Source organism: Gallus gallus, chromosome 18 (genome assembly GCF_016699485.2).
Source record: "Gallus gallus isolate bGalGal1 chromosome 18, bGalGal1.mat.broiler.GRCg7b, whole genome shotgun sequence".
Classification (NCBI taxonomy): domain Eukaryota; kingdom Metazoa; phylum Chordata; class Aves; order Galliformes; family Phasianidae; genus Gallus; species Gallus gallus.
Window position 1 is genome coordinate 1,849,054 of NC_052549.1, and position 19,395 is coordinate 1,868,448.

General features: G+C 48.1%; 1 protein-coding gene across 1 annotated transcript in view; it reads left to right on the plus strand.

The window, feature by feature from the left end:
* DNAH9 (dynein axonemal heavy chain 9) overlaps positions 1-3,386 on the plus strand; it is a 179,819-nt gene extending 176,433 nt beyond the window's left edge. Inside the window, exon 69 of the mRNA XM_415585.8 lies at positions 2,605-3,386. Within this exon, the coding sequence (XP_415585.6) occupies positions 2,605-2,832 (228 nt within the window). The 3' untranslated portion in view covers positions 2,833-3,386. The remainder of the gene's footprint in view (positions 1-2,604) is intronic.
* The last annotated feature ends 16,009 nt before the right edge of the window (positions 3,387-19,395 follow it).

Below are 19,395 nucleotides of genomic sequence, written 5' to 3' on the forward strand. Positions count from 1 at the left end.
TCTGCAGAGGCAGTGAATGCACCAAATCTTGTGCACCAGAGGCTGAAATTTGTCCTGAAGGGCTGAGATGGGATGTGATGTGGAGCGTCTGCCTGCAGCTGTCAGTAATGCCCAAGTCTGTGTGAGCTGAGAGCCGGAGCAGGGTGCAGCTGGAGCTGGGGTCTCCAGTGAAAACTGTACAAGGCAGCCGTGCAGGAGACACCTCCAAGCTGTGCCATGGACAACCCTTATTTACAGCTGTTTGGAAAAATGAGTTATTTGGCCAATGCTTTTTCATCTGTGCCTGAGTTCTGAAACTAATCAGGGATAAAAATTATCTCTCATTTGGTTTTGCTGAACAGAGCATCATTAAGTCTTCTCCCTTGCACACACCGTGGATGGCTCTTCTCATTCCCCATCTCTATGGAAGCCACAAACCAGTCTCTGGATCACCTTGGAGTGATGTTCTGGCTACACTGCTGTCACATCTGGCAATATAAGACCCCTTCCCTGCAGACAGAGCCAACTCTGATAGGGAACCAAGCCATGTAGAAAGGTCAGGTGGCTTAGAGTCCTTAAGTAAGCAGTGGTGCAGATGCACCTGTGCTAAGAACATCTCAAAGAAGAGTTGATTGGGAAGGGATGTTGGCCTCTGGTTTGCTGTATGTGTTCTTGACTCCATCTGTTATCATCCCTGGCTTGAGACAGCTCTTCTGTGTCCTTTGTCCCTTTGCTGTGTGGCACTGTATTATGTCCAGTCTTCAAACTGCCTGTTGAGAAGCAGAACAGAAGTGAGGATTTCTTTAGGTGCTGAGACCCGGAGCTCCCTGAGCACAGAACAGTGGCATTTTACTGGGTGTGCTGTGGCAGTAGTTAGAGAAAATTGCTTTCAGGATGGAATTAATTTCTGATCATGAGAGCGATAAAAAATGCAAATGCAAATCAGCCCAGACATAACATGGTGATACGTTCCGTAGAGAAACCTCCAGCAGATATCAGATCTTGTTAACCCAGAAATGGGTAGAATATATCTTGGAAATTTGATTTGAGTTATCATCAGTAAAATAAAAGTTCTGATCAAAATCCAACCTCAGAAATGAAAGATGTGGATTTTAAGAGCACATAGTAATGCTTGATAAATAGCTCCTTCACAAGCTATCATAAGAATTATTTAATGTTTGTTCAGCACATTGGAAATTACAAAATCCTAAATCAGAGCTGGGTTTGTCATTAGCTTAGGAGAACAGATGGTTTTAGTACAATTAAACTGAGGTGTATTGCAAGGGGGATTATTTTGCTTCACTCATTTGCACAACTAAGCAAAGTGTTGGAGAGGTTGAATCTCACCCCACAACTCTGATCTGAGAGCATTTGATATAATAACGATATGTGAAGCTAAGCTGCAGACAGAGGCAGTTTTAGCACTGAGTTTTATTTTGCTTTTCTATATTTGTTTTCATTTGCTCTCTCTAGTCTCCATTAAGCAATTTTGCAGACTTTCCTGGAAGTTGACTGATGTGGAGTGCATTTTATTGCCAGAAAGAGAAACATAAGTTGCCAGAGATACCTGAGTTAGCGGAACCAGCTCATTTCATGCCCTCGCAGCAAACCATCTTTCTCCCGGCTTGGGCAGCCTGCTGAGCAAGAGCATTGCTTTGGAGAGGATAATGTGGGCTTGTTTAAGATCATATTCCCTCAGGAACAGTCCATCTGAATCCCCTGTGGAGGTGTGAGCACCTGCGAGAATGGAAACAAGCCTGCGGTACCACCGGGGCCCCATAAATCACTTCCTCTGCTCAGTACACAGTACAGTGATGTATCCCAGGTCACACTCAAAGCTTGGTGCTGTGGTGAGTCCAGCCGGAGCCCCACTCAGGTGTCTGCAGCTGGTTCAAGCACAAGCAGTGCTTACAGAATCACAGCACCACAGAATGGTTGGGTTGGAAGGGACCTTAAAGCATCCAATTCCAGTCCCCTGCTGTGGGCTGATTGCCCCCACCAGCTCAGGTTGCCCAGGGCCCATCCATGGCCTTGGGAACCTCCAGGGATGGGGAACCCACAGCTCTCAGGGCAGCAGTGCCGGGGCCTTACACTCTGGGTAAAGAATTTCCTCCTCACATCCAACCTAAATCTCCCCTCTTTGAGTTTGAAACCACTACCCGTTGTGCAATCACTACACTCCCTGCCACAGTCCCACCCCAGCTCTCCTGTAGCCCCTCCAGGCAGCCTCATTCCCTATGAGGTGGTTCTGGACTGACAAGACTTGACTAAGAGCTGCACGAGAACGATGGTGCTGGATGTGGATGGGGTGTCTAGGCTGGACGCTGACATAGATAGGAACCCCCACAAATTTCTGCTGAGGTGTTTGTGGGTCTGGACACCTGGGGGGAGCAGGTATCAGTTCATACTCCTCCTCTTGGAATAAGCAAACTTGAGGGCAGTTTCTAATGAAACAGGGTAGGTGCCTGTCCAGGCCCTGCTTACCTCGGATAGGCTCAGCCACCCCTTGATCTCAAGAGAGATCTCCATTAAGACCATCTTGTATAACCATCACCATTGATCACACATATCAGACTACAGCAGATGAAGATTTTGGCGTTCTAAGACCTCTTCTTTCCTTTGCAGACCGGGATAATCACGGATGCCAGGCTGAAGGAACTAACCCCGGCCATGCCTGTCATTTTCATCAAAGCCATTCCTGCTGACAAGCAAGATATCCGTAGTGTGTACCCATGTCCCGTATACAAAACACGCCAAAGGGGACCAACTTATGTGTGGACTTTTAACCTTAAAACTCGAGAAAGCCCGTGCAAGTGGGTGCTTGCTGGTGTGGCACTGCTGCTACAGATCTAGGCTCACCAGCAGAGAGCCTCAATTAACATCCCTAACGATATCTTTCTCAGTTTTGGAAACAATGTTCTGAGGCCATTCCCAGCTCCACCTACTGGGGCCCTTGGCCTGCGTAGTGCCTGTATGGGAGCTGGGAGAGGGCAGTGGCATCTAGCCCAGATTCTTGGCTGCTGTGGATCAGTGTCCTGCAGTTCCTGCACTCAAAGACCCAAACCCACACCCCAATCTGCTGTATCCAGAGAGTGTTAAGCTCAAATCTGAATTCAAAGTTTATTTCTCTGTTGTGATTCAAAAGTAGTTTTAAAGTCCATGGACTTCTCCAGTATCCATAGGTAGTTCAGTGATATATGAAATTCTTTGGCCTTTGTTCATTTCTGTATGTGAACATTTCTTTGCTTTATGTATAATGCTGAACCCAGCAGGTGTGGTGGATATTTCTTGCTAATATTCCTGTAAATTTTCTAACTGTTGAGAATAATATTAACATCTAATGTGATTAATGTATTGAACAATAGAGTTGAATAGGAGCAAATAAACAGGGGTTTATTTAAGAAGAATTCTTTGTAACGATAGAAATTTACTAATGAAAATCATTGCACCTGTCCTAGTATTGCCTGGAAGCCAGCATCATGCATGTAATCACTCAGACTTCCCCTCCCAGACTGCCAGGTTTCAGTCTTATGGACAGACTGCGGGAGGCTCTGACCCTCCTGGCTGTGTCCAGACCCATCCCCAGAGTCAGTGAGCTCCATGACATCTTGAGGCCCACCAGAGCTGGCCCTGAGCAGGCTCAGGTGTTGGCACCAGCTGGGGAGAGGGATGATCACTGATCAGTTCTGTTCCTTTGTGGTGGCGTTGAGACCCCCAGGATCCTGTTTGCAGGTAGCTGTGGGGTTCATGGGGTGGGAGTCCTCAGCATGAGGAGACCTGAAGGCTTCTTGAGTTCTGCTGATACTGATAGTCCATGGGTGACTTGGCCCTCCCACCTCACCCTTCATGTGTTGGCAAAGAGGGGTCAGACCTGGCTCTCTTGTTCTCATTCCCCTCTGCTGACTGAGGAAGGTAAGTGAGTGGTTCAGGCCTAGGTATAATAGCTCCTGCACTTCTTAATGGGGCAGCCTGGGCTCCATCACCACATGAAGGCCCACTGAGCCATGGGGTGATGTCCTTTTGGCTTGGAATGCAGAAGCAGTGCTTGTGCAGTGCTGGGAGTGCTGGGAGGAGATCTTGAGAGGAGGATGGGTAAGAGCTTTGTGTACACAGAGGGCACCTGGGGATTACTTGCTGTATCTTCCTGAGCCCACTCTGAGCTGCTGTATGGCACCAAGCTCACCCTGAACAGCATTCCAGGAATCCTGTGATAAGCTCCTCCAATGCCTGGGCTGAGCCCATTCATCTCCAAGAGCACTCGGGAGCTCTTCAATGAAAGGTCTCCAGAGAGGGCTCTGACCCATAGGTTTCAACAGACTATTCCTCAGCCAGAGCACACTCAGGAGGTGTGTGAGTGTGCAGCCCCCTGACAATCACAAAGCCAAAAGCTGGGAAGCAGCAGTACTGATGTCCCCTGCTGAGCCCCATGCACTGCAGTTTGAGGAAGCACGTGTGTGTGATGATTTGACGTGCTGCCAAGGAGATGGTCTACATGTTGGTCACCTTCAACCCCTCGCAGTTGCATCTTGCCTTTCTTGAAGGCCTTCCTTTGGTCACAGATGCAACCAAGGGATGGATGCACGGAGCCTGCAGCAGTTCTGAGGGCAGTGTTGAGTTTCGCACAGCCTCATATCAAACTGATATCAAACTTATATTAGGTGAGGCTTTTAGGTGACCTCACTGACTGACTTACACTGATGGGGACATCCAGTGTCAATCCAGAGCACTGTAGGAGGGTGGGGTCTGCAGGCTTTGCAGGAGTACCCCAGTGACTCGTGCTGAGCAACGTTGCAGATGTCTTCCTGTGGAAATGCAGAGATGCAAAATCTTTCTCTTTGCAGTCCTGGAGAGTGGTGACCTTCAGGAGCAAGGAAAGGGGAGGACCCTTTCTGGCAAGAGCTGAGTTTAATTGTCAGGCAGCAAGTTGGGGCTTAGCAAAAGACATCTGTAATGCAGGGGAGACAGCTGACTGAATCTTCCTATTTAAGAGGCACTCCTAACCTGTGAGATAACCAGGTCTGCAGACTGCTCCAAGTACCCAGTGTCTGGCTAGAAGAGGTCTGATAGCTAGGGAAAGCTATGCTATTAAATTAATTCCTTCCAATTTAAGTTAAAACCTGCTGATTAGATGCATAGATAAAAACTGGTCACTTCCCCCAGCTTTGCAAGCTGAGTGCATTACATTCTCCATATACTTGACCATACAGGGGATTTAGTTGCATAAATATAGCACTGCTGAGTTGATACACATATGAGCAAGAGCGGAATGTACAGTATGTGCGTTGTGTTCCAGGTGGCCTTGCTGGGTTGGTCCCTTGATACTTAACTGCTCCTTTCATCACAGGCTTCTCCGTGTATGTGGGGTTTCCTGCCATTCTGTTCTAAACTCCTTGCTTCCTCTCTTTTTAAAAACCCTCTTCTTTTTTCCAGCATAGCAGAGCCTCTCTCTGCTCAGTGTTGCCTTCTGAGATGCCCCTGTACCTACAGGGAAGGATAAGCTTGCTGGTTCTCCAGGCACTGCTTGCTCTTTGCAGAGCAACAGCCTGGGCTGTTCTCTTACTGGCTGAAGAATGGGATGTTGACAACAAAATGGATCCGATTGTTTTATTATATATATCTCCCTGCATAATTCACCAGTTGGGCAGGCAGGGTAGTGGGGAGATATTTATAGATACTAGAAATGTCACCAGGGTGCTCATTCTTCATCCTTTGAAAATCATCACAGAAAAGAGTTGGCTGCAAAACACTACAAGAGGAGAGTGAGTAATTTGGTGCTTCAGGGGGGGAGAAAAAAATCTGACAGGCGTGAGGTTTTCCAGCTGTATCTGCCTAAAATAGGCAATTAACTACAGCTGGCCAGGCTATTCATTAGGAGTAATGCATTAGTCAAAGGTGAGCTTTTTCTATTTGTGAGCTCCTCCCACATTAGAGGACCTGTGGTTTGCAGCACATTGGAGTCTGGAGCAATAGGACTTTGGTTTGGCTTGAGCACAGCATCCTGCAGGGTTGTACCTCACTGGGAAGGTCCAGAGACAGTTTCTTTCCATACCCTGAATCTGGGGTGCGAGGTGACACTTGGGTGCACACAAACTTATGCTACACCCCAGTGGTGTAGGATTTAGCCCATTGCCATGGCTGGTGACCTCAGAGTCCAAATAGCCCCAGTTCCTGTTCAATGCTAAAACCCCTGTCTGATGTCAAAGCTGTTTTCATCCCTTTTCAGTGTTTTGTGCTTATCCACAGAGAGAACAAATGACACCAAATGGCAGTGTTCTCAGCAGTGCTGGCTGGGGTGGGCACAGCTCTTCATCCTGCTGCTACGGGAGCTACTGGCCTGATGGGCCAGAGGGAAAATCAAGGCTGGTGCACATCTAGGGCTTCTCCTGATAAAGAAATCACACCTCAGTTTTTAACAAGGAAAAATAAGATTAAAAAATACAGTCCTTTCATTTGCACTGTGCCAAATTTTGAATGCAAAGCCAGCTCCTGTTCCTTCGCCCTGTCCTGGTTCAGCCGTGTCCTACATCCCATGACATGGCAGTGGATACCCAGGGGTGCCCAGTGAAGCCCTCATTCCCCCTGTGCATCCCTGCAGCACATTGCAGTGGGGCTGCTTTGGGCCTGGCTCCTCATCCATGGTCAATCAGTTAACTCTGGGCTGCTGACATTTTCCGAGGGGGTGAAAGTAAAAGAAAGAAAACTGTGCTATTGAACACTTAATATCAGCCAAAATTGAATGAGCTCTCCCAGGACAGAGAAAAGACTTCCATCGCCTGGGAGTGTTGTAACTGCTGCAAATTAAAATCTGCAGAAGAGCACGTTTCAAAGCAAAGTCTTTGTGAATGCCTTGCAATGGTGCCTCGTGTCGTGGTTAACCAACTCCATTCTGCTGCAACCGTTTCCCAGAGAGCAAAGGAAAATGTGGAACAGACACAGGAAAGGAGAACTCGGCTGGTGGTCCCTCGATTGGCAAATTGATTGCTGCTATTAACAGGCACAGGCAATGCCCAGTGATGCAAATTCTGCATGTATTACTGCTCAATTATTTACAGAACAAAACCAGCTTTAACATATCAGCCAGATGCGTTCACTTTATAAAGTGACATTAATACATTTAATTAGCAATGGCTTATTAGATTCATGTCCATTATTATGCATTGTTTCTTAAATGCCTGTAATTGCCCAAACAAATCTACAAATATATTTACCTTGTTAATGGTTGTGTACCTCATTTAGAAAGCTTTTAGACTGTAGAAGACATTCATGGAGTCATGAGCAGCCCTTCTAATTTGAGCACGAGTGTGCCTGTTAGTGCAGAAGGATTATTTAAGACTACAGATACATTATTGGAGGTTTTGCAGCCCACTTACCTATATACAGACTTTATAAGGTTTTCTTTTAGGATACTTGTACATGAGTCATTCTGACTAGAGACAAAAGCCATAAGGAGAAAGCCCACATCTTCACCTTCAGTATCTTGGCCCCAAGAGTATGGCAGGAGCTGGGGAATGGAGAACTGGGTGCTTCTGTATCTCCAGTGACTGCAGCACCTCCAGTTTCTGGGAAGGGCTATTTCAGGGTCCGTAGTTCCACAGTGGAAAAAGCTGCCTCGTAGAAATCATAATCTTTGTAGTATTGTGTAAGGTTTGATGAAGTAAAAGTAACTCCATGATGGCAGTTTGGTTCTGGCCAGCACATATGCCCCACAGCCCTGTAAAGCCCTGGCCCTTAGAGTGATTCAAATGGGAATCTGGCCTGAGACATTGCACTGGGCTGAAATGTGAACTTGAGCTTTGGTCTCCAAGCTCTTAGATGCTTAGGAAGGTGCATGTGGGGACATCTCTGTGAGAGCAGCCCAAGCAACGGACTGTTCCCAGGAACATGTTTGAACCATGCTCCATCCCATGGAACGGCATCTGCAAAACTCTTGCTCCCATTTTTAATAAAAATGGGATAATCCAGATGTAGACTGGGAAGAAATTCCAGGATCCATCTGACTCACTGTTCAGATCTGATGAAGCTGCAGGAATTTCCCTTTAGCCCAGAGACCACCTGGCCCAGCATGATGCAGGAGAGCACTGCCATGAGCCCTCAAGGTGGGACCTCCAGGAAGAAAGCTCCTTCCTGACTGCATCTGCTGCTGTGTTCACATGGGTGCAGGCCAAAGATTTCCTCAACATGGCCCTTCCCATAAGCAAACTCAGTCTCTTGGAGCTGATCAGGACTGCAAAGAGAACAGAAAGCCCCAAAGAGCCAGAATGGACCTTCCTGTCCCATCAGAAGCCAAGAGATGAACATGGTGTAGAAGGGGAGGACTGGTATCACCTTCTGCCCCACTCAGACCTCCAGGTCAGGCCTTGGGCAAAGGGTTGGGGAAGACTGGGGCATGCAGGGTCTCAGTGAAGCACTCTCTTTCCAGCCCAGGACACAGGTGAGAGCAATGATCCAAACCGATGGACTCACACCATCACCTGCCCTGGGCTCTGTGAGAGAGACAAATCCCTTATTCCTGATAATTCCACATCAAGACTCACAATTCCTGAACTCAGTGGCCCTAAACCTGTGTGAGTTTTGCACCCACCTTTGTTGGCACCTGGAGCACACCCCCAAGATGGAACCGGTGGGGCATCCAGCTCTGCTGCTGGAGACAAAGCCGAGCCATGCGGTGTGTCATCAGCTTTGCTGAACAGAGATTTCCGCTGCAGTCTCATGCTGGAGAGTCATCAAAACACCTGGTACGTGTGGGACTGAATAAATGGGGAAATGATGATAAGAGACAGGCAGAGTTCAAAGCACCATAGCAAATTACACAACGAATGCATAATTGTAGAAGTGAAATAAGAGTTTAGTTAGCTGCTGCCTGGCAGATGAGTTGGCTGGATGTGTCTGCTCTGTCTCTCACAATGGAGACAGGATAAATCTGAACAAAACAATCTTTGGAAACCCTGCCCTGCTTTCCCATCTGCCATTGCCATGTGCTATTTGTGGAACTGGATTGTTATGACACTGCCTACACGTTGACTGTGCTGTCTACTTAATAAGCATTTCAATTAATTACTGTAATGTTATTATTGGGAAGAAGCAGCAGATAATAGGAGGAAAATGGTTAGATAATGAGAAATACACTGCTATCAGAGGTGTCTCACTGAACACAGCCTGGCTTACCTCCCTTCAGAAAGGAGTTTGACACATGGATGGATGCAGTGCCTTCCCATGGATGAAAGGAGGTCTTCAGGCTGGGGTTGGGGGAAGGTGCTGGTGGTTAACATATGGAGATGCCTCCACCCAAGGAGGGACGAGCTGATGTAATTGATCTTTTAATTGAAATAATTATGATGCTAAGATGACTTGAACAACATGGATGTAAGATTTGTCTCTCCTTGTGCAGACCTGAATATTTTCACTATCAAATCAGTCTCCTGGGCAGGTGTCCCCATTTGTGTCACACATGGAGGTGGCATCCCCCAGTATCTCAATGGCTGCACCGCCAGTCCCTCCTTGGAGGCAACGCAGCACATGGGAGGGGGGATGTGGTCTTGATACTTCCCAGTCAGGCCATTCCTACTTGCCTCTCTTTCTCCATCTCTTCTGGCCATAGATCAGACCTGGTTTGTGGGCAGTGTCCAGTCCAAGCTCTGTCCAGTAGCCTGTGTGTGTCGCCCACACTTTAAACACAGAATAGTGGTAGACCTTCTGAGCTGGATCCTCTGAGCCATGAGGTCCTACCTGCACAATCAAATGAGGCAGGGATGATCCATGGGAGAATGAGATCTATTCAGGAATGATGGCCTATGGGGAGAATGATGATCATAGGGGAAATTATGGACCATGGAGGAATGAAGGACCATGAGGGAACGATGTGCCATGGGGTAACCATGGGCTTTTTCTTTCCTAGGGAGGTGGGTAGACTGAACTCTGTCTACATCTATACACCACCCTGCTAGGCAGGGACAGTGCATCTTTGCCCAGCCAGAGGACAGCACACAGCCATGGGGTATGACCTGCCTCTCTGTCACACATGCTATTACAGTCAGGAGGAGGGAGCGTGTTATACTGTGATGACCACAACGCATGCCTCACTTTCCCCAGTGTACACATCCCCCTTCAAAAGGAATAAGGTGAAGACAGAGGAGCCTAAAGAAGTGTTCAATTTGATACACATCAGACCTCCAGCAGCTGAGTGGGATTACTCATGTGACAGATGTGGGCAGCAGACAGAGCAATGCTTCACCCTCAGCCTCTGCACCAACGGTGAGGCTCAAAGGCAGCAGGGATTCAAGCTGGTAAAATGCCAGTGCAGATGCAGACCCCAGGGCACCAGGCTGGCTGGGGTTGTGTCGCTGGTGAGGATTCTGCCTGTGGCACTGCATGTCCCCAGTGGTCCTGTGGACTGCAATGGTCTGGCCACTACTGGGATCGAATTTGCTGCTAACCTTAATTAATTCCCTCAAGGCAGCTGACCTTTTTGCTGGCAAGAGCAGACCTTTCCCCCAAACCCTTTTCAGCTGAGGAGTCCGCACATGGAGAAGGTTGCAGGGCTGAGGGTGCCAGGGAAATCATCCCCTATGCCAGTGGGGTCAGAGGTACTCTTGGGCAGCCATGGCTGTGTGATGCTTTCAGGCCAGGACCAGTGCACGTACCCTAAAGTAAAGACTGGAGCCACCAGCTGAGCTCTCATTAATTTTCTGCAATGCTTGGAGAGGCAGTTCTGCTTTCCTCAGCCAGCTGTACAGCTCTATTACCACCTCTCTTCTGGGAAATCAGGGACAGATCATATAGACCACATCTGCTCTGCAGCACTGCTGGTCCCTCCCTGCCCCACACCATGTCCTGAAAACAGAACAAGACAACCTTTAAGAAATGGTATTTGGAAACAAAAACCCACAAGCAGAAAGGTGACAGTAAAAGCTTGGTGGATGGATGGCATTAGCAACTGCAAATAAATCTGAATGCAAAGCAAATGAAACAGAGAAAAAAGATCTTCCTAAACTAGATTGTGGAATGTGGGAAATTGGTAAGGGAAAACGAAGACACTGGGAGAAAGCCTATAGCTGGCAAAAAACAGTCACTAATGGGATCCCTTCCCAGCAGGTCAGATCCCACATCTGGCAGAAGTGAAAACTTCTAATGGAAACAGAGGAAGGGCAGAATTCATGAAGATGAAGACTGCAGTCCTTGGTGTCTGGACTGTGCAGAGACATGAGCCACCTCTGGGATGATTTGTCCTTTGGCTCTATCCAAACAATGACACTTGGGATAGTTTGCAGGGCCAGGTCTGGATATGCACCTTGGCCATCTTCCAAAGGAAGATTAAGATAGACGCATTCCATCTCCTTCTACCTGTTCCCATTTCTCCCATCCTGTGATTTCCTTTGGAAGAAGCCTACAGGGAGCCATAATGTGTGGTCACATCCCTGCTTTGGATGGATGGGAACAAAAGTCTAGTTATGATGAAATTCTGAGACTGGGAGGTGAATCCCTCCATGTTAAAACACAGGTGCTAGTACTGGGCTCAACACACTCAGCTGCCCTTCCCAAGGCCCTCTGTAGAGCTGAGGATGTTGCTCACCCAGGCAATGCTCACATTCGAGCTCTCCTCAAATCCTGGGGAATTTCCAAAGCCCTAAAGCATATGAATGTCATGAAAAGACCACCCGGGGTGACCCAGCTAGATGAGGTGCTTAGAATGGGAGTATGAATGAAAGGCTGTATGCAATGCACGTAATGCTGAATGAAATGCTAGCAATATAATTACTGTGAGTCATCAAAGCTTCATAGGACATAGGTTTTGTCAACCAAATAAATGATGCAGTTATTGGTTGGGCTGACAAAGGTAACTGCACAGATATAATAGAGTTAGTCCACAGGAGGCATTTAATTTCATAATGCATAATATGCTAATAAAATTTTGTTCAGAAAATGCAGAACAAGGGGGTGGGGATGGCTACTTGGCAGGTTTGGGGAGGAAGGACTCCACGAGGAGTTGTGCTTCCAGCATGCCCTGGCAGTGGAAGGAGAGCTGATCAATGCTGGCAACACATCTGATTGGCAGGATGGGAAAAGAAGACATTTGGAACACAGCAGTTAACTGAGAGCATGTTTGGTTCGGACAAAAATCCCTGAGTGCTGACCCATTTATATTAAACTATGCTTGGATAACAGTTAAGCAGTAATCCCAGGCACAGAGATGAGGTGATCCTTTCCCTGTAGGTTTAAGAAGAGCAGAGATTGACATCTCCTCTGTGCAGTTTAACCCTAATCCTAATCTTAGCCCTAACCCTAAAACTAAGTCTAAAACTAATCTTCAACCTCAGTCCTAACCCTAGCCCTAACCCTAAACATAACTCTAATCCTCAACCTAAGCCTCAAAACTAAAAACAATCCTAACCACAAGCTTAAACCATGATGCTAACTGTAGATAAGAGTTATCCCTAACTCCTAACACCTAATCCCTAAAAGCTAACCCTAACCTTAACCATGTCTCAACCCTAACACTAACCTGAATGCTAAACCTTGATGCTAACCCTAAGGCTAACCCTCAAACTATTCCTAACTCTAACACAAACCCTGAACATAACCTAATGCTAAACCTAACCCTAAAGCCAACACAAACTCTAACCTAAACATTACCCTAATCCTAACTGTAACTGTAAACTTAAGCCTAAGCCTAAACCTAACCCTACCCCTATCCTACCCCTACCTTATCCTACTCCTACTCTTGCCCCCCCCACCCCTACCCCTACTCCACCCTATCCCAGTCCTCATCCCTATCCCTAAAACAAATCCTATCTCTAAGCCTAGCCCTATCCTAACCATATCCCAACACTAAACTCCAACCCCAATACAAACCCTATCCTAACCCTAACAAGGATAAGCCTAATCTTAACTCTTAACCCTAAACATAACCCTAACCCTAACCCTTAACTCTGTAATCCTATGCCTAATCCCTAAACATAACTCTAACCCTAACTCTAACCCTAAACTCTTAACCCTAACCCTGAGAACTAAGCCCTTATCCTAACTCCTAACCCTAGCTTAATCTTAATCCTAACCCTCAGCCTAAAATAACCTCACAAGGCTGTTCCCAGAGATGAAACCACCATGCTCTGGACTGTGTGCATACAGACAGAAGACTGCGTGTATCATACAGATACAGACTCTGTCTCCTTGTGCATTAGCCTTGAGGGTAATTGGCTTGCAGATGTTTCAACATTCCATAGAAGTACTGGTCCTGGCTCTGCTTGGAGATCATGCTGGAGCTCTTGACCTTGTAGCCAACAACTTGCTTTGCCTACCAGCACACCTGATCCTGCCCCTCTCTTTCCATACTAGTCAGGCTCTCTTCCCTATCAGTTTGCTCTCTGGAATCATTTGTCCCCAGCTTGTTTGGCTTAGGAACATCTGGTCTGGTCAATGATAGCACCTGGTGTCAACCCAGGCTGGGCCAGTGGGACAGAAGGAGCAGGGTAAGCCACATGTGTCTGAGAACAAGAGATGGAACAAGAGGCATCTCCACAAATTAATGAGACATTTGATTGCCAGCTGGGATATACTTGACTTCAGAGGACCTCTGCATCTGGGAGCAATGCCAATAGGGTGAAGAATAGAATAATTGGCATGGATTGGTGTGGATAAGCAAAAAAAAATAAAAAATAAAAAGCTCTTTTAACACTGTCAGGGGATGAAAGTGGAGAAGTGCTTTGCTGGGGGCCATCTCTTCAACCCTCTCAGTCTCTGTGTGCACACAGTGGATTATCTGATTTCAGGTTAAATCTGCATCTAAGGAATAGGCCAGGACTGCTGTCATGTGGGAGGTATCAAGACAGCTGCCTCCCTGCCCTGGTCATCACACATCACCCAACTGCACTTATTCATTCATGGGCTTATGATGAGCTGATCCTAATGTCAAGTAGCAGGAGTTCCTCCAAATAGTCTTTGCAGCCCCATCCTCACGTGTGTGCTAAACCCTTCTGTCTTTTTGTTCATATATAAATATATGTATATGAGTTCTTTTTTTGATATATGATTTCATGGCAGCCAAAATAGTTGTATTGAGAAAGCAAGAGGCATCTTGCCCATGTCCATCTTGAAAGAAGACAACAAGCAAATGCTCTCAGTCTTCCAGGAAGATTGTTTTGTCAGTGTAACGTGGAGAACTGAAGAACCACAGAAGATTAACTCATCTTTTAACTTTCCCTTATGGAGACTGGACTGGAAAATGTGTGTGTGGATGGATGGACCCCTGGTGGTGAGTTAGCTAGAGGTGTAGTGCAAACAGCTCGCTCGCTCTCTGCAAAGACCATTTGGGAACTGAAGATGCTTTCACAATGCCACAGGGGCTGGTTACCACAGCGGGTTGTGGCTGGGATCACTCTGGAGAGCAGTGTGATGGATGAAACCACACCAGACTGGGGGTTTTGTTTTTCTAAAAGTGGCAGCTTGAAGAAGCTGAGAGGTAGTTCACCAGTTCTGTACTTCGTTGGTCCTCCCCAGCAGATCTGCACTTTTTTCCCAGTCTGACAGCAACTGGCTTCAGCTCCCAGACATCAGTCAGGTTATTGTCTTTCCCAGTATGTTGCAGAGCCTTTCAGAACTTGGTGTTTTTCCCCACTAAGTTACCTGTATTTTGCGAGCACATTGCCTTTCAAGTCTCTTCAATTAGCTAAACAGATTAAGCTTTTAAATCCTTTGCTTCAAAGTGTCCTACGCTGTCCTCAGCACAGTCATCCCCAGAGGTTAAAGTCTCTTCCCTGCCTCGGTCCCTCTCCTCTGTTCCTACGTCTAAGAACAATATCAGCTTTCTTGTTGCTGAGTCATACGGAGCTGCAGTGCTACTCTGACCCCTAAATCCAGGTCAATGTTGGGGCTTTTGGGGTCAGATATAATCACGGCTGTGCCAGCTGCAAAGCCATGTCAGAACTCTGCAATGGCACCGGGTAGCTTCACTTAATTAAAAAATGAATGAATAAATGTATATATGTATATGTATATATATGAAATGTAGTCTGCAGCTTGCCTGTGTTCATCAGCCTTAAAACCAGTGTATTTGAGTCTGATCCAGTCTGCTGTTACCCCTCTGTCTTGCGGAGCAGTGGAGCTGGCAGCTTGCCTGTATCCATGACTGAGGAGCAGTCCTTGCTGTGTCATGCAGGATGTCCAGCCCCCGGTGCTCCATCCTGTGGTTCTCCCTCTGATGCCAACTCGCCCTCACCTCACAGCACAAAAGGCCTCCTCATCCCAACCCAAACTGGCCGGTGTGCTGCAGTGCAAGATGCTGGAAGGAAAGGACGAGAGGCGGGGTGTGTGATCCTCCCCAGGCACTTTCTTTAGCTCCACTGAGCTGTACATTTCCCAAGCTGATTTTGCTAGAAGAGCAGAGCAGGATGCAGACTCGAAGGACAGAAGGTGGCTCCCTCAAAGCTTTGTCCTACGTTGTTCATCACCACAGCCTCCAATGCTCACAGCTGATAATCATACAATTACTAAGGTTGGAAAAACCTCCAAAATCATCCAATCCAACCATCCACATTCCATCACTATTGCCCGCTAAACCATGTCCCTAACACTTCTGGGGGCAGTGACTCCTCCACTTCCATGAGCAGCCTGTTCTAATGCATTAACACTTGTTCTGAGAAGAAATTCTTCAAAACATTCAGCCTAATCTCTTGCAGCACAACTCAAGGCCATTCCCTCTTCTCCTATCATGGTTACCTTGGAACAGAGGCCGACCCCCACCTCACCACAACCTCCTGTCAGGGAGTTTGAGAGAGCCATGAGGTCCCCCCTGAGCCTCCTCTTCTCCAGACTGACCCATCCCAGTTCTCTCAGCCCATCAGACTTGTGCTCCAGCTCCATTGCCCTTCACTGGACACATTCCAGTAAGCCTCCATGTCTTTCTTGCAGTGAGGGGCTCAGAACTGAACACAGCATTTGAGGTGCAGCCTCACAAGTGCTGAGTACAGAGGACGATCACCTCCTGCTCTGCTGGCTGCTCTACTGCTGACACAACCCAGGATGCCGTTGGCCTTCTGGGCCACCTGGGCACACTGCGGGCTCCCATAGCACATCCTCCCTCCTGCTCTCCCAGACTTTGTGCACATTGAGTTGAGCATGCACTGCCTTGTTTTCCAAAACAGATCAGCAAGTCTTTCAGCAGGTTCTCCTAGCAGGATGGATCATGGAATCACAGAATCACAGAACACCCCAAGTTGGAAGAGACCCACAAGGATCACTGTGTCCAAACCCCAGCCCCACACAGGACCGCCCAAAACCCAAGGCCTGTATATGAGAGCAGTGTCCCAGCACTCCTTGAGCACCGACACGGGGCCGTGCCCACTGCCCTGGGCAGCTGTTCCATGCCTACCACCCTCTGGGGCAGACTCTTTCCCTGACCCCCCTCGGCCCTCCCCTGACACAGCCTCACACCGTTCCCTCAGGCCCTGTTGCTGTCCCCAGAGCTCAGCGCTGCCCCTCTACTCCCTGTGAAGAGCTGTAGGCCACCGTGAGGCCTCCCCTCAGCCTGCTCTGCTCTGGGCCCAGCAAACCACGGGACCTCAGCCACTCCTCACACACTTTTCCTCAGACCCTTCCCCACCTTCATAGCGCACCTCTGGACAGCCTCTAGCTGTTTATGTCCTTATACTGTGGTGCCCCAACTGTGCACAGTACTCAAGGCAAGGCTGCACCAGCACAGAGCAGTGTGGATGTCCGTGCCTGAATCAGGAAAGACTGTGTGCTGTGGACGTATAGGGGTTTTGTTAATTAACAACAAACAAGATGGCTGCTGGCTCCTTAGACAATGAGAAATTGCCTCCTGCTAAATGGAAAGCCTTTGAATTCCAATGCACTGGAGCCCGGACATTGACTAATAGGCTTTCCAACAGGTGCTAATTTGAATTTACCTTGGGGAAAATACGTGATGTGGAAGGCAGATGAATCACATAATCCAACATTTGACTAAATCCATTTCTTGAGCTCTTTGATCTGCCCAATTATCTGCTACCAAGCTGCCTTGGGAAAATATATTCAAACCTTAACAGGAACGGGTGAAAATCATGAATTGTCACCCTCAGCGCTCACGGTTAGGCCAATAAAAAGGGCAGCAGGCCTAACGCAGCCTGACATGTCTTGGAGATGAATGATTGCCATTGCTGACCATATTCCATCAATGCCATGTCCTAACCAGCATGCTGCAGGTTGCTGCAGCCCCCAGATCTCCCTGTTCTTCAAACACTTCTGAGGTTATTCACAGCTTGGGATGACTTGTTGGGAAGGCAAAAATGAGCCCTTAACTGGTGCTGGAGCCAGCACAAAGCTGTGCCTTGTGCAGGCAGGGCCATCTCTGAGTGCACACGCTTTGCTGGAGACAAATGGCTGTAGCAAATTATTAAGGTAAGGGTTAACTTTCTGGGTAGGTTTATGGTGTTAGGATTAGGATTAGGGGTTAGAGTTAGATCAGAGGCCCTGCAGCAACAGCTGTTTGGGGAGCTGGACATGCCATGTGTGACCAGTACACTGCAGGGCTCCTGAACAAGATGTCCAGCCTGTCAGCTCCGTCTCTACAGCCAAATCTCCAGCAAGTGTCCTCTGCCAGTAGACACCTAGTCTCCTTCCTCCATTTCAGTATGCAATGCCATGTGATTGACAGTCAAATGTCTCCTGCTGTTTCTCCTGGGTGAAAAGCTGTTCTCTGCTGCTGTGGGAGAGAGGGGAAGGTGTAGTGGAAGGATGCTCCATAGGATCGGTGTTGAAAACCTGGCAGCAGAGTCATCTGAGTGCCAAGAATAATCTGGAGATGTCCAGGGAACTGTGCTGGGTTGAGACTGACTGCCCAGCGTGCAGGAAGGAGAACACCTCTATCAGTGTGTGGGGCAGCAATCAGCAAACCAGGACCTCAGCTTTGTCGAGCCTCTGCCTTGCAAATTCTGCAGCAGCAAGCTGCCCAAGGAGCATATAGGAAATTTATCCTGCTCAGCAGCTGAACTCAGCCATGTCCTGAGATAGGTTGGTTCCTCTTCTCCATCCAAATCACAGCTGTAATGTTTCCCCATCCACTCACCTGCACATAAAGGTAGCACTGAGATGGCTGTTCTTTGTGGATGGCGATACAGCCCAGCCCAGAGAGGCAGAGCAAGCAGACATGACCAAGCTGCAGTAACCTGCATCCAGCAAGTACCAGCATGGGGGGGCTGAGCCAGTGAAGGGCATTACACCGAAGTCACAGCTGGCTGCCAGATTCCCCTGTTGGTAAAGCTTTTCTAGCATGGCTGGCTAATTGTTAAAGCTAGCTATCCATGTCCCCATGAAGGAAGGCTGAGCTTCCTCAGATATGCTCCACCCGTGTTCCACCTCCCCATACAGTCCTTGTTTTCCCACCTGGTCCTCGGAGACTAGAGTAAGAACATCTCTTCAGATCCCACAGACAGGGGATGTTTCTGTGTAAACACAGGCACTAAGAAAGCCTCAGTAAATGCATCTATTTTGCTCACAGCAGGCAGCTCAATTTGTCTTTAATGAGCACTAGCACTCTCTCCTGTTATCAGTCATAGCAATTACTCTGGACTCAACAGTTACATACAGACAGCTTGGATAACCAGCTAACAGCCTGTGACACACAGCAAAGCACGCAGTGGCAACATATGACACCGTGCCAAGGCCCTCATGCACACAGAAAGAGGTCAGTCAATGACTTCATCTGGACACTTAGGGCAAGGCATTGGGACCCTGGGTTTCCTGCTGCAGGTGAAGGGCACTTTGCAGCTGGCTGCCCACCTGCAATAGTGGGTTAGCACAGGCAGCTGCTATGTAGTGGAAGGGCAAGTGGGGACCCTGCCATGCTGGCAGCTTTGAGGTGCCTTGTACTGATGGACAGCAGGCTTTGTGGAGCTGCTGCCATCCCTGGGCTTTCACGCAGAGGCACGGTTTTGTGGCAAGAGAAATCAATGGCCCTGCATGAACAGGAACAGGAGAATTTGTCCATGTCTGTTTTGAGACTTCCTCCCTTGAGACCTTCTCTGCATTGGTGTGCTTCTTTGCACTACATAATAGACTGTTTGTGCACTGCCTGAATCTGCAGAGGAGTGGTACGGGCAGACAACTCTCACAGAGCACACGGGGCAAGAAATTTGCTGCCAGTGGTCTGCAGACAACAGGAGAGCTGTGGCTGCTTTAGATCAAATGGGCAGAGCTGAGAGCAAATCTCTGGCACAGGTCTGCATTGTGTGGTCTCATGGGGACTGTCTGTTTGAAAACACAGCAAATCCTCACTGAGCTGCTGCCGAGAGGTCCCTGGGGAACTGCTAATGAACATTTTCAATCTTTCACTGGTCTCTCTGCAAGTCCTGTATTGTCCCTCTCAATCCTCCCACAGGCACTGGGGGATTGCAGCACCATCAGCCTCCCAGGGAGTACGGGGAT